Here is a 25505-nt window from a genome sequence, read left to right on the forward strand (position 1 = left end):
AGTTGGCACCCCCCGTATATGAGGGAGAAAGAGGGGAGAGGGGGGGTGCAGGGGTGCCAACCTGAGTAAAATATGGGGGGCAGGTAAACGCCACCCTACATAATGGATCACAATTGCATCAACTTTGAGGACCTCGGGCCCTAAGAGTTGGCTACTATGCCAGGGTGTGTATGTGTGGCGGCGGGGAAGATGATGCGTCTACTTTAAATATATATTTAAACACACCGGCGCCCCGTGTCGTTGACAGAAGAAGAGGAGGAGGAGGACCAGCTCCGGTTATCAGGCAGAGGCAGGCTTCACCTCCTTCCACCAGGCCCAGCGGTTGCCATGGCGACGAGGCAAGCCCGCTCGAACGCCCTCCCTCCCTGGCGCGCCCGCCACCCCAACGGCTCTCGCTCCCCTCGCGCCGCCCAGTCAGCTGCAGACATGGCAGCGGTCGCTCGGAGGCTCCGCGCTGCTGCTGCTGCAGCTGCGGTGCTGGTGGTGGTGGTGGCTGCTGGGACGGCCACGGCCTCGAAGGAAGGTCACAGGTGAGGCGAGCGGGGCGGAGAAGAGAGGGGGCCAGGCAGCCCCGGCCAGGCCTTCTCCTTCCTTCCTTCCCTCCCATCCTCTCCCCTCAACTCTCAAACAGCGGCGCCCTCTCAGGCTGAGGAGCTCCTACCGCCTCTCCTTCCCACCGGAGAGGAGGAAGGGGAGGCGTGGTCGTGGGGGGGGGGTCAGGACTCACTCAGCCCCACACTTGGTGCCTGCTCCAAACCCCTCATTCCGGCATCGGGGCTCCTTCCGGACCTCACCACTTAAAACGCGTTTTGTTTCTTCGGGCTCTTTGGCTCCCCCTGAGTACGTACAGAGTGCATCCCACCCAAACCCCCCCCCCACTTTACCCACATCAGAGCCACAATGGGGAGGTTGCTGGACTTCTTGCTTGAGGGGATCAAACTTGCCCCCCCCCTCCGCATTTTTAAGGTGGGGGCCGTGAACTGTGAGGCAGGGGAGGTCTGATGGTGTGGGTTTTTTTTTTAGTGGGGTGCATTGCTTGCACAGGGAAGGGGGGTTGTGTTCCCCCACTTTCTCGCACCTTGCAAGCCCGTTTGTTGTTCCTGCCCATGTCTGTCTCGCATTGGGATCCCCTTCTCTGGGCCATGTGTCTCGATGGAAGCTCATTTTCTCTCAAGGGCTTGTTGAGCTGAAGAGCAAAGTCATCTCCTTTTAAATTTTTTTTTTAACTCTCTTTGTTTTCCTCTACTCTCTCAGGAATAAATAAGACCTGAGCCGTCTGTCCACTACACCTCTTCCTCCTCCCCTCCCCTCCCCCTTCCCACATCCCTCTCTTCTCCTCTCCACCCTCTAATAATGTGGAAACTCAACAAGAGCGGCAAAGTTCTCCTGGATGATTCTCCGGAGGAAGAAGAGAGCCAGTCCCCACCTCCAGCGACACCAGCAGCTACCTTCTCAGCACAGGTAAAAGGCACCAGACTGCTGATTCTGTGCATCTTTGTATTTTTAGTACCTTTGCAGCCCTGGCGCCTGTCACCTTTCCTTCAGTTTTGTAGGACAGTCTCTTTCTCTCCTCCTCCTTCCGCCACCCTTTTTACCCATGCCAGAATCTTGGCATTTTTATCTCTGATCTGGCATTATGAGTAATCACTTTCCATTCCCCTTGGATGCCTTAATAATGAGTCTTGTGGCAAGGAGGAACTGGTATGAACCACTGCTGCTTTGTACATACCCTCTGGGAAGCTGGTGTCGGTCTCTCCCTAAAACTTCATGCTCAGCAATGTTAGGACTCCTGTAGTCCAGTGACTTCATACTTCAGGCCACTCTCTTTTGTCTCTGTCTTCATCCTTAGGCATAGTCGGCGAAGGCACAAGCTCAGTTAAACATAGCAAAATGAGTAGTGCGTTCTGGTCTGTTGAAAATTCTTATGATTCTGTTGAAAATCCTTATGATTATAATTAAAGTAAAGAGGCTTAAGATTTTAACAGTTGTTTATGTTTAAAATATGTAAGTAGTTTTTTCTCAAGTTTCCTTTATGTTTAAAGTCTCTTCTTTTACCTTTTTGTAGAAATCAAGTTCCATATCAGCACTATAGTCTACTGAAAGCATTACAATTTATTGTTACAGTTTACTTTTTAAACCGAAGGGTGTGAAAGAGAAGGAAAATAAATTATATCATAAATGGATGGATGCATGACATGTTGATTTCAAAACTTAAACTTAGTGAAATGTAAGTGGCATACCTGGAGTATAAGTTTAGATCCATTAATTATAAATAGTTCATGTATTAAGACGCTAGTAATTTAATTGGGATGTATATTTTTTTAATGTAAAGTTTAAAGAATTCTGAACTGTACAAAATGTTGACGGTAACTTGGGCAGTATCCAACGCTCCTGTTCTTCTAGCACAATGGATATGTACTAGCAGAACTTTCCCCTCCTCTTCTCTCCACCACAGCCCTTTGTGCGCCCCTAAAGTCAGATTCAGAGGGTTGGGGACCCCTTTAGAGAATGTTGGGTTGGGGGGGGGAATGGAAGAATTGGAAATAGAGATGCCACTGCAGTGAAGGCACTGCTTTGGAGACAACTCCATGTATTTACAACTTTTAAAGGTTGGATTTAGGTTAATGCTGGAAAATATGAAGATTATTTAGAATTAGGAAATATTTATCCAACTCTGAATCCAACCATTTAGGTTTCAGTTCCAGCACTTCATATTTTGACCTGCTTTAAAAACAAAAATCCTTGTAAAATACTCATAATCGGGAAATATCAGCACTGAAAAACAGGATAAAGACAAGTGGACAATTTGGAGACTGAATTGGTGGCCTGCACATTCTCACCCCAATTCAGATAAGAAGAGTCATCATACGTAGGCTTCTACTACATATAACTTGTTAGATCAGGAACTGTGGGTGCAAATTGGATGTGAATCTAAATGCACATCCAAATTTGGATATTCTCTATCCAAGCTTCCACAATGCTTTACTTTTCCTCATATCTACAACTCCATCCACATTCTGTATAGGACTAGAGGTGCGTCAGAATGCTTATTTGCTGCTGAGCAAATTCCCTTTACTAGGACTGCTGCCCTATGCACATTTACTTAGGAATTAGACTCACTGAACTCTGTGAGACTTATTTCTGAATAAACATGCAGAGGATCAACCTGCAGATAAATTGCAAAGAGAACTGCTGTCCTGGCTCTGCAAGCCTGAGATGCCACAGAAGTTGTGAAATCAAGTACGCGAGGCATCCTAATACAGAGTTAGTTCACTAACAGCTAGTACTCACTCTTTGTAATTCCAAGCTTCTTGTCTTAGATAGTTCTGACCATAATAATAATTACCTGAACTTATGTTGCATGTAATTGTTCATGAGGAATATGATTTGGATTTGTTGATAAAAGATAATAAAGCAGCTTGCCTGTTTTGCTGGCTAATCCACAACTTGGTTACAGTAGTAGTAGTAGTAGTAGTAGTAGTAGTAGTAGTAGTAGTATTCTTTATTATGGTCACTGACCAGCACAGTAAATTGCATTACATCATCAATATTTAAATTTTTTGGAGTAAACTAAAATAACTTATCTAAAATAAACTAAATAACTTATCTAAAAGGGATCAGTCATTTTGATCCTTAGGTCTATATTAATTATTTACTAAACACTATAAGTTAAATCAGAGTGTGTCTGGCTCTGGTCAAGAGTTGGTTTATGTGCCTCCTGTGTAGGTGCACCGAATTCTGATAGCGTTGGCGCAAAATCTTGCCACCATAGCGGTGACCTTCGGATTAGAGTCTGACAGGAGCCATTTAGTTAGCAATTCATCCGATCATCCAGGTAACTCGTCAAATATCTTTAGGGTAGATTCTTTCCGGAGGTCTCTGTAAAGGGAGCAACAAAAGAAAACATGAGCAATGGTCTCTATTTCTCCGGAATTGCATGGACAGAGTCTGTCTTTTAATGGGACTTGTCTATACTTCCCATATAGAACTGCTGACGTTAGAACATGGAACCTGGCCAGAGTAAACGCCCTTCTCTGTGATGGTATCTCTAGATGGGTCAGGTAGTTAGCTAGAATTGACAAATATTTTCGTTCTTCTGATATTGGAAAAGATGGAACTTTATTTAGATTATTTTGTCTCTCGATGTCAATTAATCTCTGTTTGACTGTATTTTTGGCTGTATTGAAGATGGAGGTGTTAACTCTTCACTTGCCAGAAAAGACAAAGGACAGAGTGATGAAGCTCTTTGTAGACTTGGTTACAGTAAAGTGCTTGGATTTAGGTTGATCAGAAGTTTATCTTAAATTGGGCTGTAGATAAACAGTAGCTTGCTTGCAGTGTGGAGAAGGTAGAAATGGGAGAGTGCATGTTGCTCCCCTTCTTGGATTCAGAGATGGGCAGAGTTGGGTGGGATTGGATTCTATTACAGTTGTACTTTCAAATTGTTTGCTTTGGTCTCCTTCGGCATTTTTGTTAAAGAAGTTTTCCATTACTAGGTTCTATAATAAGTACATTTTTGAATAGCAGATTAATGTTCAAAACATTCAGCAACTAAGCCAGTAATAAAGTGCTATAATAATGCCAATAACACGGAGAGCTGTCTGCTTGGTTTCCAAAGACCAACAGAGAGCTACTACTGTGAACAGTAATAAGGACTCAACCTGCCAACCTTAATCTCCTCATTGGATAGTAGGTACAAAAGAAATGCTGATTGAGACTCATTTGCTTCCAGATTCAATGGTTAACTGGCTACTAGAAATGGTTGACTACTAATCCCAGCCAAAATATGTGGACCTTTCCCCTTTACTCAATCAGGAGATTTGTTCCTAATAGCAAACTAGCAACTAGTGAGACTCAGCTTTTTCATTTTTTGATGTGTAGCAATCTTACTCATCCAGTCCATGACATGGTTGCTGTCTTCCATGACATGACACATCCTGATGCCAAACCTGACCAAATGTGTACAAACTTTGGACAAAGTTTGCAGGTCAACCTCAAGCCTGTGTGAGACAAAGGAATGTAGTGAAACCTACTATGCATAGTAGCTCCAGAGGTTATCCTCTTTGCTGGTTGAGCATTAGTGAGCTATTTCTGAAAAAACTGGGAAAATGAAACTTTACACAGTATCACTAACTTCTGTTTTATCAACTGATATTATACTCTGCTTCTCCTCATAGGTGCTTGATGTGAAATCATACATATTGCCAAATAATTTGAGGAAACATATTTCACAAACCCATCTAATATCTGGGATCTTGGGGTAGCAAGAAGCTTTTTAATGGTCTCCTCTATATCATGGTTGCACAATTTCTCCTTTATGTATTCAGAATCTGCATGTTACTCCATGATTTTCACCTGAAGTCGTTGCCAAATCTTCTGTTACATAGAATCATAATCACTGGGGGGTTTTGCCATATCATTTTAATATAACATCAACAATGAATGTTGTAGAAGAGCATTCTGATGGGGTGAAAGTAACTATTTACTGTGCCAAAATGGACACGTGAGGACTAAGGGCCAAACTAGTCAAGTTCCTGTCTCTTTAAATATGGTTAAAAAGTAGCTGAGTGTGTGTGTTGCAGGGAGAAAAGTGTAGTTAAAAGGCAGAGTTGATAAATTGGTGTGGATTGTATTTTGGATTTGTAGTAGATCTAATGCATCATTTTGGAGAGTATAAGCTGCTTTGATTGGTATAATAAAAGAAAAAATGAAGGGTATACTCCTGGTGGCCCTGGATGCACAAAAGATCATATGGAGACACCCCATAGAAGCCAATATACTGGATCATTGCCAGGTTGCTGTTCCATGTAGCATTGTAACCACACTGTACTCCCCAAGTGAAGGTCTTTATCGCTTCTTCTGGGGCATTTTGAACTTCTTTGTTGTCCAGGCTACTCCTGGAAAAATGGGAACAGAGCCATATCTGAAGCCATGAAGAACAAGATACTGGATATTCCCAAGGGAGGTGCATGAGATCTTGTCCTGGAGTGTAGGGACTGGATGCTATATTGCATGCCCCAGCATTATGGCAGCTACTGGCTTCTATGGGGAAGCTCAGCACACTCTTCTATGCATTCAGGCCACAGGACTGCACCCTTCATCTTTTCAGCTATTCACTTAATCAAAACGGTTAATGTTACAGACACAGCAATAAGAGAGCCAGCAGGATTTCAGCCCTTATTATTATTCTCAGTCCGAAATAAAACATCCCAGCTCCTTCATATTCAGTCATATTAATGGAGTTCCAGTATAGATAGTGTGTGTGGAGGGGTGTCTTCTAAAGCTGCTTATATATTATAGAGTGGGAGGCTGTGATTGTCCCTGCTAGCATACTGCAGCCTGTGAAAGTTGTCAGTGATGTGTCAAACTCTAATACTTGTATTGACAGGGTGTGTTTTTTAATTTAGTTAATGTAATAAGATAAGTATTGAAAGCAGACTTTAATTTTGAACTTTGAGAATGAGCTGCCAGCTTGATTCTCCTACCCTGAAATTAAAGAAAGTGAAAAAGATAGAAAAAGAGCTGAAATTTATTGATGTTTCCCTTTGACCTGTTTCCCTTTGATCTTGTATTATGTTGTACTTAAGCAGCAGAAGTGCAGAGACATGTTTCATATTAATTGCAGCTTATGACTGCTCAGTGAATGTTTCATAAGTTGGCCATGCAATTTTATCTGTATATTAATTAATGACTTTAAAAGTCTTTTTAATACAATTTTGACACTAGCTTTTATGTTAACTGAAGGAACTTCAAGAGAGTCCCCGAGGGTATAGGAGGACATCAGTACCTTCCAGATGTACTTTAGAAAGATACATCAAATGAGAGTAATGAAGTCAGATTTTTATACAGTATGCAACAAAGAAATCGTTTGAATTGGGAAAGTTACATTTTGGGCAAAATCCAGATGAAATTACCAGTAAATAAATTCTCTTGAAATCGGAGAATTCCAAATGTGAACTACATGCATTGCTAAGATGTGCCTAATATTCCCTAGATTGCACAATTTGTCTTTTTACCTTCAGAAGTAGCATGTGATATGCAACAAAAATTCCTTTGCTATGTATTTTCACTCCCCCCATAAGAGTTCAGAGCTCCTGTTCCAGCCAATCAGCCACACCTTCCTCCAGGACACTAAAGCATGCCGATTCATTCTCCCTATCCCCCACATTTCTCTATTTTTCTTTTCAAAGTGACAGCCAACATTCCCTAGTTCCTAAAGGCTACTGAACATGCTTAGTCCCCCCTGGACTGATTTGGGGTGATGGTGACTCAGCCCTTATTGGTGGATTCAAGAATCCCCCCCCCCAAACAGTATTATTTATTAAATATATATGTTGCCAAACTTCCAACTAAAACAGGAGTGACACAAATACATTAAAAAAACCAGTACAATAACATTGATGCTACAATGTTGTTAATTCCTTCCTCTTGTTTCTCAGTTCCTTTTTTTTTTTTTTTTTTACTGCAAACCTGCCAGCACAAGACTTTGTGTTTACTATTAGAAGTGATATTCTGCCAGCAGGTACTTTTAACGCTTGTAAAGTGAGGGAAAGGGGGTTGAAGGAGTGACTGCAAGCACAAGTGTAGAAGTGGTGTGCTTGCCTGGGTAGGGGGGCTGTTTTTTGTTTGAAATCACCCACCACCACCACCTTACAAGTGCTTGGTGGTGATCCCTATCTCAACGCTGAATTCTGTCACTGTCATGTTTATCATAATCCTGAGGCTATGTCTTCTTAGTGTCCAAAATTCTAACTCTTAAGTGCATATCCCAAATTCTCTATCAGAATTAACTATGCAAATAAAATTCTGCTTCATTTAATTCCTGTCAGTCAGGCATGTAATCTGAGAGTTGTTTTCATCTCTCAGACCTACTTTTTAGTTTAACTCATTTTTGCTGACCTTGTTGATTCGTGTAGCTGTAAGAATGAGATATTGTGCCCAAGATCAAATATTTCTGAGCACTGTGCTCTAGTAGTGGCCCACTGCTAAGATCTTAGGGAAGCCTGCATCTGGGAAGGAGATGATTTATTGAGATGGATTAATTACTATCCCTTCGTCTTAACCACCCTTTTGTGAGTGGTAAAACTGCTTGTAAGAAGTGTGTGGTCTAAGGCAGAGGCTTGTCCCTTAATATAGGCAATAAAAGATACTGTGGTCACATTTACTGACCAATGTGGCCACAGATCCCTTTTCAAGTTAGGGATGGTTGCTCAGAGATGCCTTTTGTTTTAAGTACTTCCAGGCTGGGTAAAACTTTCCTTGGGGACAGGAGCTCCAAAGTGTCATAACCAAAAAGTGGGAACTGATGCTGTATTCTTTCAGGAAATATACTTTATCCCTATGTGTTCCCATGACATAATATAGGGGCTGGAATTGCCTTATTCTTTTTCTTACAGATTCATAGAGTGACACTACCGGTACATGTTACTTCAGCAAACAGATTTGCTAGTACTGGGGCCTGGGGTATCCAAAAGGAAGAATCAATGCTGGGGGAAAAGTATTTGAGTCTTCATTCGCCTGTATTTTTTCCCATGCAACTCCTACCTCACAGGCTTTTTCTCTCACTTATTTCCACAGACTTTCCCTCACTTAGAACTAGGGGGCAGGCGGGGGGGGGGGGAACGGTCCACTGGAGGGATTGTGGGTGAGAATTGTCAGGCGGGAACATGTTAAGTAATACTCTCCTGTCCACTCATTCTCCCCCTGCTGATAGTAATGCCCCTCCCCACTCCACTGTGCATAAGCATTATGAGACAGACATGGAGTTGTGAATTTTCTAAACCAAATAAAAAAGATATAAAATGCTTAACCAGGTTTCCATTTATTATTATCCAGACAAGGATTTTATTTTTATTTTTACAACCAATAAATTTGTGCAAGAGAAAAAGTGCAGGAGAGAAACATACTGGAAAAGACAAACTTTATTTAGAATGCCCCCCAATTTTCCAAATCAGTTATATCTTGATTAATGCTGCGCTTTTGAATTTTAACATCCAGACCTTGTTGTATGAGGTTCCACAGTTTGTTTTTCAGTGCAGACCCAACTATTAAAGTGAATGATCAAACAAGACTGGTTTATTATTTAACCACAAAAGAAGCAGAGGGAAAGTAGATCTAGAGTGTAATCTGTATACAAAAGAGATCTGTGTGCTTGTTGAATTAATCCCTCGAGCACCTTACGGTTTGCAGAATACTCAAGAAAAGAGCATTTGCACATTCCTCTGGAAGCAAGCTGAATGTACTGGCACTATATTGCCAGAAGTAGAAGGTTGTTGCCAAGGTGTTAAATCAGGATTTCTTTACTGCATAGAAAGCAGCCATTAGTTACCTGTTCATTAACAAAAGAATGTTAAAATGTTCAGTAGTAAAAACACTGTTCAAAATAAAAGTAAGAGGCAATTTCAAGCTCTCATCATAACCAAAACATACTAGCATAAGGAAAACTAAATCTTAGATACACAGATAAAAAACTAATAACCTCATAATATTTGGGGAAAGAAATATTACCTGTTAATAGATATTGTTAACATTAGGGCACTAGCTTGAAATAAGCCATTGAAAACATAGCTGCATAGCCAGAATGTTCCCCATCACACCCATTGGTGTGTGGGAGCTTGGTTGCATACTTGGGCCTTCCCTGCCTGCAATAATTTATAATGGAGGAATATACCATTTCTTTGGAAACACTGATCTGCTTCTTATGTTGGAATGATTAGAATGGCTTTCGAGCAAAAGGCCCAAAAGTGCATCTGAGAATGCATGAATCTCTTGAATTGATGTAGTTTGCAGAATGTTCCTGCAGGAAACATTCCATATTTAGCTATCCTTGAAATTTCCTCATAGCCATACATTTGCTACAGAATCATTACGCTGGTTTTCCTTCAAGGAAAGTAATGTAGTTTACCTGTACTACTGCTCATAGGGAAGAACTCTGAATGAGAACTTGGCTTGAATGCTGTGGACAGGATTACTAATCAGTGGTAAGACTGTTCCCTAAACATAATGCCCCTGCCATTTTATTGTTGTCATATTCTGTGGCTTACCTCAGACTGAGATAAAGAATGCCACATATTGAATTGTTATTACTACTTCCTGAGGCACTTTGTTTTTATTGGAAATATGCATTCAGTCTTAGAAGCAGGCACAGCCTGTTGAGCAGGCTTGGCCCAGGCAACTAAATTTATGAGAGCTACATGGATTTTACTTGAGGAAATATACCCATCAGTGTGAAAAGGCAATCTGCAAAATATGGTGCTCAAAATAGTTACCTGTCCCCCACCCTGAGGTAATTTATAACTACATCTATTGCAATTTTTAGAAAATCTGTTACAGTACTATGCTTTACTTCTCAGATAGGAGCAGGTGTGTGTGTGGGGGGGGGGGGTCCATCACCTTTTTCTTACCTGGTAATTTTACACTCAAAATCCCCAAGCTCCTCTTTCTACCATCAAGGGGAAAGATACCCATGACCCCATGGAAAAGCCAGTAGCTTTAAGAGGATTTTTGTTGTTGTTTGCAGAAAAATAGTATTTGGGGGGAAAAAGGTTTAGGCAGCCTTTCTCCCATAAAGGAGCAGTATAGGAAACTTGATATAGGGGTGCTTAAATACATTCTCCTAAGCACAGGGGCATGGCGAGGGGGGCCACCCTGGGTTCCATAATGGAGGGGGTGACAAATTATCAAGGAACATTTTTTTTTTATTATTATTTTAAATGCCTGCTCCGAAGGTCTTATCTTACTATACTAGGGATTATATAGCTATATATGAAATTTCATCCGTATTGGTTAATATCTTGACCCTCCTCCACCAAAATAGCTGTTCACTTGGCTGTTTTCCTATGTCATGAAGGCTGAAATTTCAGTTCAGAGAACACTTACTGTTCCCAACCCTAACCCTGTGGAAAGCCATCTAATTAGACTGTAATTTGATTTTGAGATGTTTTTAGGAGGTAATTTAATTATTGTTTGATTTTATACCAATGTTATGTATCTGATGTTAGCCACCTGGAGCCCAACTTCGGCCGGGGAGGATGGGATATAAATAAAAGTTTATTATTATTATTACTTGTTATTATTCCTTTGTAAGAAAATATGAAATAACGTAAAACAATTTTTGCGGGGGGGGGGAATCAATGGGGGGGGTTGACAAGAAATTTTCCGCAACGGGTACCACCTGACCTTCCCATGCCTGGGGGGGGGGGTGACAAAAATCTTTTTGCCCCCGGGTACCAATTTACCTTGCTATGCCCCTGCCTAAGCACTGTGGTTCAAACCAATGAGCCTTGGGCATGCCAATCAGAAGGTCGGCGGTTCAAATCCCTGTGACAGGGTGAGCTCCCGTTGGTCAGTCCCAGCTCCTGCTAACCTAGCAGTTCGAAAGCACACCAAAAAGTGCAAGTAGATTAAAAGGTACCGCTCCAGCGGGAAGGTAAACAGCGTTTCCGTGTGCTGCTCTGGTATTGGTATTGCTGGCCACATGACCTGGAAAAACTGTCTGCGGAGTGGACAAATGCCGGCTCCCTTGGGCTGTAAGGCGAGATGAGCGCCGTAACCCCAGAGTCGTTGGCATCTGGACTTAACTGTCAGGGTCCCTTTACCTTTTAAGCAATTAAAACATGCAAGTCTCTATAGCTGCTTTACATCAAAAACTGCCAGAAGACATGTCTCCTGTACAGCATTTAGTTTTTTTACCTGTGTTTATTCCAAAGTGAGGCTATAGAAAGGCACTGTAGATCACAAGTATCCCTGAGATGTTTCTGCAAGGTTGGGAGGGTTTATCTGGATCAGCGGTAACAATTTGCTTTGTTTATTTTTTCTTTGGCATAATGTTCATCTTCAGTAGTTCAACTGGGTGTGTACAGTGACTTTTTTGTTAAATAGCAGTCCTTCCAATGTTATTCAGAACATAAAGTTTACTGAGTGACTTTCAGCCTGTCATTTTCTGTCAGCCTAACCTGCCTTCCAGGATTGTTATGAGCATGAGGTAGGAAAGGGAGATATTACTGGTATTAAGCTCTGTAGTGAGTATATGTTTAGCAGTATGATGTAAGCATGAGTGAAGGTTAGCACCTGAGATACCATCTACAACAACTGTAATTGGAGATGAAAAGTTTGATTTAGGAAATTCCCAAATTGCAAAAGAAAATGGATTGTTATCAGATCTGAACTGGAAAAACATTTGAGCAAGCTGCAGAAAAGCTAGAGAAATCTACCCTTTTCAGTTTTTACAGATAATCTCTTATCTAAATGAGATCAGGAAAAATTACCAGCTAGATAGAGAAAATACTTACATTGAAACTATATTATAAAAATCTATCAAATGCTCATAAAAATATCATTGGAGAACATTACAAAACATTTAACAGAAAAACCAAGACAGTGAAGTGGAAAGTGTTTTATTTTTATATACTATAACTGTCACTATATCTAAAGGCTGTAGGATTGTCCAGCTTGTTTTGAAGGTTCATTTGGGTGCTCATATTTAGCTAATCAAGAAAATATAAAGGTATATTTTTATAGTGATATGAAGATAGTTTTAAAAGGACTTGAAGTGCATTTCATGTTGTGCCAAGCTGGGAATAGAATGGAAAAGTTGGTTTTACAGTGCAGTACAATTCTGAGCCTCTGGGTACATTTTCTGTGAATTACACACTTTGGTACCTGCATTAATTATAATAATGGGTTTAGCCAGAAAGGTGTGATGTTTCATCTTTGATACTGGATATGGTAGCATAAAGTTCATATACAAGGGGGTGTCTGCATTTTGTTTAAATCAGAATACTACTCACTTTTCCAAAGCTTGGTTCGTTAGTCTACAGATGTAGGGGGAAGGTGGTGGCTGAATGCAGCCCATTTATTACACATGAATTTAAAACATGGATGAGATAATGAACAAGGAACAAATAGTACTACTGTATATTCTGGCGTATAAGACTACTTTTTAATCCAGGAAAATCTTCTCAAAAGTCAGGGGTCGTCTTATATGCTGGGTGGAGAATCTGCGGTCGAGTATATCTCAAACTCTATATTTTAACTGGAAAAGTTGGGGGTTGTCTTATACGCCCAGCCGTCTTATATGCCAGAAAATACGGTACTGAAATGCCTACCAAAGGAGGCTGTGATCTGAAGCATATATGTTTGGAAGTAACTTCCATCAATTATAATACACTTCAAAACAGAAATGGTTAGAACTGGAATGCCACTATATATATAGTGGTGCTTTAATTTAGCAGATTAGGACTCCCCTAGGTGATTCAGAAAAGCTATGGCAGCATCTATTGCTTGCATGCAAACTGTACTGACAGTAGACCTTTGTAAAACTGCTACCTGGGCATAGATCCACATATTTAGAAAACATTTTTCTTTGGCTCCTGTTCATATGCCAAATTTGGAAGAACAATTTTACAGTCGCCGTTTGCCTTGTACTCAGTCACCATCTGGAGAGTATGCTGCTGTTTGATCCTCCATCTGTGCGACTATTAAGAGGTTGTCAATGAAAGGGGAAAATTGTTACTGATAACTGCTCTTTTAATGAGAGATACTCTGTATACCATTTCAGAACCTTCTAAGTTGAAGGTTGGCTCAGTTTAAGACTGAGCTGAGATATGAAAGAACTGAGATACGTATAAGCACCCAACTCTTCCCTATATTTATTTGCTCTTACACATGTTTGAAGGTGAAGGTGTGGAAATGTTTATGTAATTTAGCAGAGTTTGAACGACCCCCGTTTGAGTTTATGCAGCGACAAGTGGGTTGCTAACTCGTTTGAGTCCTATCAATAATTATACCTTCCTGGTTGATAATCCCCTTCTGTCCCTCTTAAAGAAAACACACATGAATCTGAATCATATTAACATAAACTACTTTACTATCAGATTCATTCAGTTTTACAGAGTTGTTCCCGAAGGCAGGCTTATGTTACTTAACAGATAAGCTATATACTAGATAGTAGTGAGTCATGAGAAGACTGTATCCGAGCAGTTACCAGTTAACACTCCTAGCAGCAACCAACCAACCAACCGACAAAACTACCTGCCACACAGAGGCAGTTAGTCCTCTCGGAATGTTGGACTTGACTGACAGCTTTATATCCCACAGAAGGGAATGTTTTCTAATGGATATTCTGAATTGGCTGTGGTTTCCAGCCGCAGAAGAGTTGTTAAATGTTAGAAATTGTGATGGGTATAAAGTCATTTTTGAAGACCAAGCATCATGTGGTAAGCACAATTGCTGCATAAACATCCAGACTACTTGTGGCTACTGGTCATTACTTCACTGACCCTTCCCCATATTCCTTAGTGACCCACCCACCCACCCATTTAAAGTGATACATCCTGGCTAGCTGGATCTTTGAATCTTAAGAGGAACTTCTGCTGGGGAATCTTATTAGCATATTAAGTGAAGGGGAATACTCCTTCATCACTTAACTATGGGACACTGGTGAACACAGAATTTTGCTAGAAGCTGGTGCCCCAGATGCTAGTGAGAAAGCTTTTGAGTACCTCATAACTCTTTTTAAGTTGGATATTAAGCAAAACAGCAATAGTGGGGGTGGGGTGGGGGGAGGAGAGAACAGCTGGACATGATGTAAATGATCCCAAGTCTGCAGTCTGTAACAGTGCATCAACTTTTTCTCGGTCGGCTGACAAACAACATTCCTTTATTACATATTCAGTGACTACTTAATTGTTTTGGTATTAGAGTCAAAGGCATTTTGGTCTTTGGTATTTCATATGTTCATCGCATGGTTTAACATTTGAAAAAATATGAATAAATAAAGAATCCTAATAGGAGTTCATAAAAATAGTTGCAGCACTGATTTATTTTGTGCTTTGAATCTTAATTTTAATGCTTTGATGTTTAACCTTTGTGCTGAAAGAGCTAAGATTGCTGTGAATAAAATTACATATGGATATGTAGTTAACAGGCTGATCTTAAACTTCGTATTCCAACTTCCAGCAGATTCGTATTTAGGAGGAAACACAACAGTAGCTATGATTTTACAAAACATTCTGTTATGGCAGTAATAGAGAAATATTTTGTTGGCACGACAAGCCGAACTGCAAGATTGCAGGTATAAATATTTCGAGTCCATGTGTCAGTATAATTAAATAATACACAGTGAAAGGTCAAATTAAGTGTGTGCAAGTAAAAATTTGACATTTTCTGACTTATATTTATTATTATTATTATTATTTTATTGTTGTTATTTTAAGTATAATTTTTCTTCTTTTCAAAATTAGAAATGATAGAATTGCAATGCTTTCTTTCCTCTCCACTCATAGAATCAAGAATCACCAGCTGGTCTCTTTTTTACAGTCTTAATTATAACATTTACTGTCTGAAAGTACTGAAATAATTAACACTCGAGACTGGGATTACACAAGGTTCTTATAATAATGTAACTTTTACATAATGTGTTGTTATATGAGCATGGCTGCTGCCTTCTATTTCTGATTCTTCAAAGTGCTTGCTCTGTTGTAGTGCATCCCTCTGTGGCACATCACCTGAACACCTGAATGCCCACTTTAGGCTGCAGATAATTTGCATGCCCAACAAAGTCTGACTGAGAGTATATCTTTCCACAATACCTCCCACTTCTGAAACCTTTACTTTTAAGCTTACTCTTTTTTTTTAGCAAGTCACAATAAAAGCCACAAAAGGATATGGAATGTCTCCCATTCTTCCCTACTTCCTGTCTTCCATACGCATTCCTTTGAAATGGAACTAATTGTGTTATTCTTAGGTGTTCTCAAAGTAGTGCTTTTCCTTTTGTTCTGAAGTTTGAATGAGGCCTCTCGGTGTTTGTATTCTGTTATTATTCTGAAATGCTGCCAATTTCCCTCTTAGATTAAAACAAGACTCAGATTTTTACCAATTCATTATTCACGGAATGTCTTGAGGACACATATTGTCATGCAATGTCACAAATAGTGGCCAAGGACCTTTAAAAAGAAAATGTAAGTTCACGTTCTGTGCATGAAGATATGGGGCACAGCAGCTATATCTGAGTCTCATTCTTACTCAGTGAAACATGGTTTGTTTCTCTAGCACATGTTGTTTGCCTTTTGTAGGTAGAAGAAGCCTATTCATTGTAAGAAGTGGCACTTGTGTGACTGGGATCTGACAAGAACATTTCTTACGAAGAAACTTTCTCAGAATCTCAAGGCAGACTTCAAAGCTATACATGAGCTAATCACTTTAAATCAAGTGTGACAATATGTTCAAACCCTGTCAAATGGTTTAATATTAACGAAGAGCTTAGGCCAATCAGTCTGATCTCAATGTCTGACACATAGGTGCTAGACCTCAGGATGCAGTCAGTGATCTAGAGTTTCCTCCATGAAGGACACCTCACTGTAAGGTGGAGTTCAAGTTGAGGTCTGACATTCAGACTCTGCGACAAGGAGATATCTGGCCACATGTTACCCATTGGCTATCTGATGCAGATGAATTAAGGTAGGCTAGCAATGGTTTTCACTTGGTGGGTTGGGATTCACTCACAGCCTGATCTAAGGTGGGTCACAACAGCAGTACTGCCACCATACAAATAGATGGGGAATAAGAATAAGAATTTTACCCTGCCTATCTGACTGGGTTGCCCCAGCCACTTTGGGTGGCTCCCAACATATATAAAAAAACATAATAAAGCATTACACATTAAAAGTCCACAAATACATTTGGGGCCACAAATTTGGGTCTATAAATATATGTTTAGGTTAGAGGTGGGTCCCAGGTCAGGAAAGCTTGAAGGGCTTATCTTAGTAACAGGCCTTTCCCCAGCCAGGAATGCAATACTTTCTCACCAGCAACATGTATGCAAGTCTGCCCATCCCCTTGTTTTGCATTACTTGTTTTTCCTTGTTGTTTTCTACGGAATGTTTTTGCTGGCATTTCAGCATCAAATTATACTAGCTTTCTTCTTGTTTTGCAGCTTGTAACTTATGACACTGAAAAAATATGACACCTTGTTGTGGCCCAGGACTTGTAAACATTTCCTCAGACATGATCTAGAATTTAGTCTGGCATGCTCCCAGGAAACAAGATAATCCACATACCTGCTCAATAGAAGAGGGCTTTTTTTTGGGGGGGGGCATCACAGTAGGGATATGCTAGACCAAAGGTAAAGAGTGTTGTAATTGAGGGGAGGAGTTTGTTAGTTCCAGGTAAAAGTACCTACAATAGAAGAGTTTTGTTTTCAGGACAGAAATGAGCAGCATTGCAGTACTTAGGTGTCGGTGAATGCTGAATCCTAAGTATGCTGGTAAGAATTGATTTATTTAGGAATAGAACTTAAGTTGGAGACTAAGTATGAGTCTCTGCCTGTCTCTTTTTCTCCTTTTCTTACTGGAATTCTACCAAAATAATGTATGTTTTTAAGGATTCTTGCGCTACAATTCTATTCCCTCTTACCTGGGTGTGAGCTCCATTGAACTCAGTGAGACTTACTTCTCTCTATGTGTGATTGCATTGTTAATCTGAGGTGAAATAGTTGAAATATCTGTTTCCTTTTGGGGCACAGAAAAAATGAATTCTGTGTTTATCCAGTGATGAAAGGAGGAAGGACAACTTCACTACCCAAGAGGATGGGAATCAGCTGAAAAGTAGAAGTTGCTTTTTCCATTCAGCCATTTCTAGGCTGGTCCAGGTGCATAGTTGTGTAGAAAAGAAGGATTTGATGCCAAAGCATTTTATGTTTGAGTGTATCGCTACTAGAATATATCTGGGAGAGCTACAACCCCAGGCAAAAAAGGCACACATTCTATTAAGTAATAAATCTGTGTGTTCCAGAATCATACGAGTAACATCTAAAACAGCAGAAGCACATCACAATTATAACACTTCAGAGCCTGTCCATGTTGCATTTGTAGAGTTGACAGTCTTTAACTTCACTGTTACTAAGTCTTTGTTACCTTAGTTTGGTATCAAGGGAAAGAAATGCCTCTAGTTCCAGCTCTGCATTGTTATAGCCAAACTAAGCCTTGATAAAACAGGCCTAGTTCAGTAATAACGGAGTCTTGTCAGTTGTGGTTTTTCTTTTCTCCATAGAACAAGATTCTTACTAGTATTTCAATAATTATTTATTTAATATTTGTTTTTCAAGTCCCAGGAACAATACTGAAAACTTATGCTCGAGTTACATAAAAGAATGGAGGCACGCTCCGGTATATGCCAAATGGCTATTGCAGAGGCAGTTCAGGATCTGTCTATTGTTTCCATTGGAGTTCTGCCAAGCTAACCAAACATTAAACATTAGGCACTCCAACATGGCTGTAGAGAGGGAGAAATTACTCTTTTTGCACCCCTGGATAACACTAGCTTTTGTGGTCTTTATATTCATGTGGCTTCAGTGAAGCTCCAATCGACATTGCTCGGGCTTGGAGGATAATATTTTTTAGAAATAGAGAATTGATTTAGGTTTTGTATGAACAAGAACTGTGCACAGCAGGGGCTCAAAACTGTTAAGGATTGTGAGGCCCATTGATTTCAACAGCAGTGACATAAGCATGCTTTAATTTTCTCATTAGCATCGGAGCAACTTAAAACACTTCGGTTGAATCATGCCATAGAATTTTTTATTATATTAATAAACAACAATTTCACAACATTATACTCACATTCATTAATCTGGAATAACTACCATATTATCTCTCCATGGCAGAGAGTGCCTATCAGCAACTTCAGCTGGTACATCAACTGCACCCTTTCATAGACAGGGATACCCAAGCCACTATGATACCTGCACTATTAACCTCATGTTTAGACTATAACATACTCTATGCAGGGCTTCCTTTAAAATTAGTTTGGAAGTTGCAGCTGGTTCAGAATGCCACAACCTGAGTGGTGGGTGGTATCCCTTTTGGGGCACAGATCATACTCATAGGAAGGGATCTGCACAGGCTAATTTTAAGGTCTTGCTGCTTACATATAAATCCTTAAACAACTCTGGACTAGGTTACCTGAAAAACTAGTTCCCCTTCATTGCACTATAGGGGCATTAAGATAATCAAACAGAACCCAGTTTTGTCTTGCTATAGCCTGATGATGACTGACTTGTGGTGATGTGGAGGCAACCTATTCGCTGGTGGTGCCAGTTTTATGGAATGCAGTCCCCGCTGAAATATAGAAAGCCCCAAATGTATTTACATTCCGCCAACTGTTAAAGATCCACCTGTTTAGACGGGCCTTCCCTTGATCTCCCAACTTGAGTCTTCTGTTTTAATGACTAGGTTCTTTTAATTGGATTTTTATTGTGCATTTTAATTATGAATATTTATATTTTAATGCTTGTGTAATCGGTTTTTAAACAACTTTGAAGCCTATTTTGGCCAATGATGTGCAAAATTCATCTGTAAATACTTCCAAATAATGGTTATAAAGATGTTCATTCTTAACATACATAATCTGAAAGTGCTAGCTGGTGCATTAAGCTATGACGTCCATCTTTATAAGATAATCATTGCAGCGTCACTGGCTGCATTGTTGCCCCTGTGTTTCGCAAGGCGACATCCCCCATTCTTGAAGAAAGGTGAGGCTCGGAGCAGCTCTGTACTAGGCTCACCTTGAAGTAATTGTGCCAATCTCTCATGGCTGTCATTTTGTATGGCTGCCACAAACAAATATCGTGCATCAGCTTGTCAAGGGCAGAAGGGTGGGAAGGGGGAGCAGGCTTTCCAGATAAACACAGTTAAAACTTCTCTCCTTTTGCAAACTGAGGAGGGTAGGACAGGAGCAGGTGGCTCTTCCTTAAACTGCTTCAATGCCTAGTGCAACAGTGGTCACCAAGCTCAGCTGGGAACTGCAGAGTAACTCTGCAAGAGATATGAGCCCTCTGCTAGACAACCTTTGAAAGAATGTCAGTGTGAAGCAATATTCTGGGAAGGCAATCATCTAACAGGTTCAGCCTATTCCCTACTTTGTTTGTTTCTGCCCTCTCCTGGAAGCTGTAACCCTGGAAACTAGTAATTGTGAACTGGACTAAGTATTTTTGTCATCCCTCCCCAGAGGCTATGTTCAGTCCAAGGACTGAGCAGAAGCCTAATACCACCCCTTTAAGGTGGAGCTTTGTAGAATCTAGTTCCAGGAGACTTTCTAGCTCATTTAAAACTATAGTCAAGATTTTACATAGGCCTGAAACGATAATAAATTAGCTGAAATCACTGGCAGTATATGATAATAAATCCTTGAGAATTGTTACTTTTGCATTGTCTGTAATTTTACTATATTTACACAGTCAGGCCTATTAATTAACAGTATTTATAAACCATATTTCACCCAAAGGTCCCAGGGAAGCGTACACACACACATTTATAGCCAAATAGTATGTCAGCTGAAATCAAAATAAACAAATCACTATACAATTTCAGAGAGAGAGAGAAAGAAAGAGAGTTAGTTGGCAGTGGGACCCAGAAACAACATATTTATAGGGATAACCATACTTCACCTTTCATAAAGGCTGGGCAAAGAGCTGCATCTTCATCTGATGCTGGAAGGAAAATACTTTTGAAGCATGACACACCTCAGAGTGGCACATCTTAATACATGATGAGGACAATTGGGGTAAAGGTGTTCATGCAGCTATTTGGGGCCTAAGATTTTTAGGATGTCACCATGAGTGCTATGAATTGGGCCTGGAGGATAATTGGCAACTTACGCACACTGGCCATTATCAAGAGATACATGCAGTATCTCATTGGATGACTTGCCTCTAGCCATAGGAGCCAACTCCAGTGGGCTGTGGGTGCTTGGGCATGAATACCTTGTTGCTCTCAGCAAAGCCCAGCTCAGGGGGGGGGGGGAGAAATAGTTCTTTATAAACCTTCCTAGCCTGCAGGAGACAATGGCCAACCTGCGCAGGTAGAGCCAGACCAGAACTGGAAAGTTCCTACTTGACAGGCTGCAGTTACATGGCTCATCTCATGGGGCAGTGCTTAGCAGTTCCTAAAAGAGGCCATGGATGTTGACCCTTTGGCAAGGACAAGTGACAGGAGAGTGGAATGGGAGTATGGACAGCTGACTTGGAACAGTAGAAGGAGCACTCCACATGGCAACATGTTTAAAACAGCACAACCTATATGCTAGAGTGAGGTATCAGCAAGCATGGGGGAACCTTGAGGTTTGCGGAAGTACAAAATATCTTTAGAACACGCCCCCCCCCCCCCGGCAGACCAACAAGGCTGAGGGTACTTAGTGGACAAGAATGCTGCTGGAATGGAGCTCCTTAAATCCTGCACAGCAGCATACCACACACAAGGTTTGGTTGCACACCCAATTGGTTGCCTCCTGTTAATAGTTCACAGCAGAGGAACCTCTTGGTATGCCCCATTTGCCTCAGTGTAGAAGGCAACCAAGCTTGAGGTGAATTTCAGTGTGCATTCAGTAACCTTAGCCGTAAAGGCAACAAATTTGATATTTTATATCATCAGCCAAGTAGGGGTGAACAGAACTAAGTGGTTCCCATCCAGAAAATTCATGCCACTGCATGGAATGGATTACAGAATAGCTAGAATGGATTCTGTAGTTAATTTAAGGCATGCCTTGTTTTATATGAAATACTCCAGGAGGCTATGTTGCACGGTGAAAAGATGCTTTCATACTCCAGCCATAATCAGGGCAAGCAAGAAGGTCTCAGTGCTCCATACAGGATGGTAGCATTTTTGATATGTGCCACAATATTTCTCCAAATATCAGTGATTGCTGTGACTATTCATTGGCTATAAAGACTGAAATGTGGGAGCCAGCTGATTTCTCTCAAAACTCATGAGCAGGTTAGGCCCATTTTGCTTTGCACCTTTGGTTCTACAGGGGCTGGAGACTTCCTATTTTTTTAAACGAAAGCTGGGAATCTGGAATGGCTATTCTTTCAGGCTCCTCTGTCTTACTGTCTTCTAGACCAAACAAAAAAGGAATCTATCCCATTGTAAAAGCTTTCTTATTGTAAAATAACCTGGTAATTTCCACTACCTCAAGTGAGTACTCTTATCAGCAAAGGTGATCAGCTCTAAAGACAATTGAGAATTCCTTGGTTTCATTACAGTAGGCAGCAGTTTATAGCCTTCTTTTATAACAACACTTTCAACCTGATAATATCGGTGAACAGATTAGCAAATGAGTGGCAATGGGCTTTAACCCAGTAAGAAACTTTTAAACATTTGGTTAACAGGTGGATTTTTTATTTTTACTTTAAAAAATGGAGGAGCAGCTGATGTAATTTCTTCATTTCAGCAGTCATAGGTGCAACCTGAAACCTACATACCAACTAGAAGAGCCTAATTTAAATGCCCCCTACCTCCCACCTTCCATTTTAAGACTGCAACTAACTGTAGCCTCCATGCTTTCAACACCAGAGGTTTTTTCCTCCCCACCCTGCTTTATTTTGCCAGATATCCTGATAAAGAGTTATCAAGAACTCACAAACTTCTACATTATTCTGTGACATTTTGGTTGGTCTGATACATGTATTAGCCTAATGTGGATTTTGGAACTATGCATTTAAATATCCACTTTATGGATCAAAATGAAGACATTATTCTTTAAGGCAAAGAAATGAATCAAAAATTTTCATAGCTAACTCCTGATTAGTGTTGGAGAGTTAAACGTGCATATTTAACATTTCACACTCCCATCATTTGAGCTAGTAGCCAAGGCTCTCTTGCATTCCCCCTGGGTCACAATTGGCGGAGCAGAGAGAATAGACAAAAATCCCCTTTGAGAGCAGGAATCCTAATGATGGTTCATGTTTGGAAGTTGTTCGGTTTTAATGCAAAGTTGCTTTAGAGATCTAACATGCTGACATTACAGTGGTACCTCAGGTTACAGACGCTTCAGGTTACAGACGCTTCAGGGAACAGACTCCGCTAACCCAGAAATAGTACCTCGGGTTAAGAACTTTGCTTCAGGATGAGAACAGAAATTGGGGGGCGGTAGTGTGGCGACAGCAGGTGGCCCCGTTAGCTAAAGTGATGTCTCAGGTTAAGAACAGTTTCAGGTTAAGAATGGACCTCCAGAACGAATTAAGTTCTTAACCCGAGGTACCACTGTAATTTTTCTGCCAGGATTGTGGGAGGAACGAAGCAAAAACTTTTAAGCAGCACGTACTAGTATACTGTACGTATGTATTAAACCATAAATTATTTTTAACTATGGTTTAATGTGCCATTTTCTACAGTGGTGTTATATTTTGTAAATGGCATTTCCATGTGCTCTGCCTTCCGTCATGGTGTTCCGTTGTGCCAGAAGCGGTTATTCATGCTGGCCACACAACCCAGAAAGCTGTCTGCAGACAAACGCCAGCTCCCTCAGCCTGAAGCGAGATGAGCACCGCACCCCATAGTTGCCTTTGACTGGACTTAACTGTCCAGGGGTCCTTTACCTACCTTATATTTTGCATACATTAAATTTTACCTTTACCTACCTTATATTTTGCATGCATTAAATTAATTTGTAAAACTTTCGTTTTTAGGTTCAAGGAGCAGGTTTTCGAGGTTGGAAGGAAGTAACATCCATATTTAATAAGGATGATGAACAACAGTTATTAACAGGATGTAAATCTCCAAAATCTAAAGGGTATGTATTGTTATGAAAACTTCCCGCGGGGGCAAGTTGAGAGATTGACCCCAAGACGGACGAAGCTTCCGTGCCCTCTGGCTCCTAGAGTCCAGGGGCACAATGTAATATGCAGTTGTTCCCAGCTTGAAAACAACATACACAAGCCATTTGGCTAAGATCTACTTACTTTATTGTAGATAAAAAACAGAGTATGCCTCTGCGCAGCAGCTCATTATTTCAGAGCTGTCTGTAAATGCGACCTTCATCTCCGATGCAAAAAAGAAAGGAAGGAAATACAACAGTAATTACAATGACATCACATGTGTGGGAGCTGGTATGCCCAGTGTAATTCCCACAGAGAGGAAACATGACTCTTGAGTCTTGTGACCTTGCTGCAGCATTCGCAGCTCGTCATGTACTGATATCACAACATGTATATAGGGGAATGGGAAGTGATATAAACAAGGAGTAAATTATGCAAGTACCAAGGCTGCTAGAAGTGTTAAGGCTAGAACCAAGATAATCAGGTAAAAAAAAAATTTAATTCTAGAAGGCAAGAGTTCTTAAATCATATTTATATTATTTTTTCAGCTTGTAAGATTCTGTTTAAGTTAAGGATCCACATGGGGCAGAAAAAACAGTTATTGTAGACAATCTACTGAAGTGCAGTGGGATTTTTTAAAAAAGACAGTTGGATGGAAGCAAAGTACATAATCTTCTTTGAGGGCCATCACCACAAGTCAGTCTTTGTCTTTCAACCATCTGATACAAATTGTATATGTTTCAATTGAAACAATATGCTCATTATGGTATCAAATATTTAGAGGAGCAGATAAGCCCAAAATGTGCATTACCTACCTTACCTTTCACACACAGATCATCAAACTATTCCTTGTAAGACTTACGCTGGTTGCACATAGGAATCTACAGCGTCTATTTCTCCTTTGGGAGAAAGGGTAGGATACAAGTTTAATACCTAATTAGTGTATTCCATTCTGATAAATTCTGTATTATTTTATTCTCTGTTTAGCCATTTTTCTAGAGTAGAAAAGTAAAATGTTTAAATAAAAATACATTTCTAGTGAGACTTGATCAGTTATACAAGGATAACGACAAAATTGTTCTGGTTTTCCTCTGTCTTAAAAGTAAATATGTCAAACTTTCTTCCTCCGAAATGTGTTCCAATAAGAACAATTTTTTATTGTTCCCTAGAACAAGCTTAAAATTAAAAGAGGATGTGAAATCTGAAAAGAAAGCTGGATTTTGGGACAATTTGGTGATAAAACAGAACATCCAGTCCAGGAAGCCAGACGAAATTGAAGGATGGGAGCCACCACAGATCCCTGCCAGTGATAATCTCAGCGACGCAGGAAGTACTCTGAGTGACTATTCATCTTGGTCAGGTTGGGAAGACGAAACCAAAGGCTCCACAAAATACACCAACCTAGCAAGCTCAGGAAATAGCTCAAGATGGAGCATCAGATCAGCTGGAAGGTTGGTTAGCATAAGGCGACAAAGCAAAGGCAACCTTACTGATAACTGGGAAGAACTAGAATGACATACAAAATGTGAAATGTTCTATAAGTGATGATAAGCGACATGGTTATGTATATCTTCAAACCAAAATCAAAACTGCTTAATATTGCACTTTTACAGAAGAGTATTCAAATTGTCCAACCATCTGCTCACCTTATCCTAAGTTTCTTAGTTCTTCCGTTTTCCATATTGAATGAAGTCAAGCCTATATTTTGTGCCTATATTTCACACATATTCTATAGCACCTTGGCTCGCTTTTTAAAAAAAAACAAAAACAAAACCCCCACAATTTAATGAATGTATACACTGGTTGAATATTTGACTGCCTTACATAAGAACTTCTCTAGTTTGAAGTTCTCTCTTTCCTAGTTTTCAGACATCAAAGATCTTTATTTTGAATGCTGACCCTGTTGTGTAAAAGT

General features: G+C 40.3%; 1 protein-coding gene across 1 annotated transcript; it reads left to right on the forward strand.

Annotated features, from left to right (window-relative positions):
• The first annotated feature begins 1254 nt into the window (after positions 1 to 1254).
• TDRP (testis development related protein) lies at positions 1255 to 25240 on the forward strand. The gene is made up of 3 exons (XM_033143008.1): positions 1255 to 1461; positions 23462 to 23565; positions 24760 to 25240. The coding sequence occupies exons 1-3, from the start codon at positions 1354 to 1356 to the stop codon at positions 25103 to 25105; spliced, it is 558 nt and encodes a 185-aa protein (XP_032998899.1). The 5' UTR covers positions 1255 to 1353; the 3' UTR covers positions 25106 to 25240.
• The last annotated feature ends 265 nt before the right edge of the window (positions 25241 to 25505 follow it).

Source organism: Lacerta agilis, chromosome 3 (assembly GCF_009819535.1).
Source record: "Lacerta agilis isolate rLacAgi1 chromosome 3, rLacAgi1.pri, whole genome shotgun sequence".
Taxonomy (NCBI): domain Eukaryota; kingdom Metazoa; phylum Chordata; class Lepidosauria; order Squamata; family Lacertidae; genus Lacerta; species Lacerta agilis.

Excerpts from the sequence above, each read along its gene's own strand:
- TDRP (XM_033143008.1), top strand. The coding sequence starts at position 1,354 with ATGTGGAAACTCAACAAGAGCGGCAAAGTTCTCCTGGATGATTCTCCG. Across the intron at positions 1,462-23,461 it reads CAGCTACCTTCTCAGCACAG|GTTCAAGGAGCAGGTTTTCG; the intron begins GTAAAAGGCACC and ends TTTCGTTTTTAG. Across the intron at positions 23,566-24,759 it reads AAATCTCCAAAATCTAAAGG|AACAAGCTTAAAATTAAAAG; the intron begins GTATGTATTGTT and ends ATTGTTCCCTAG.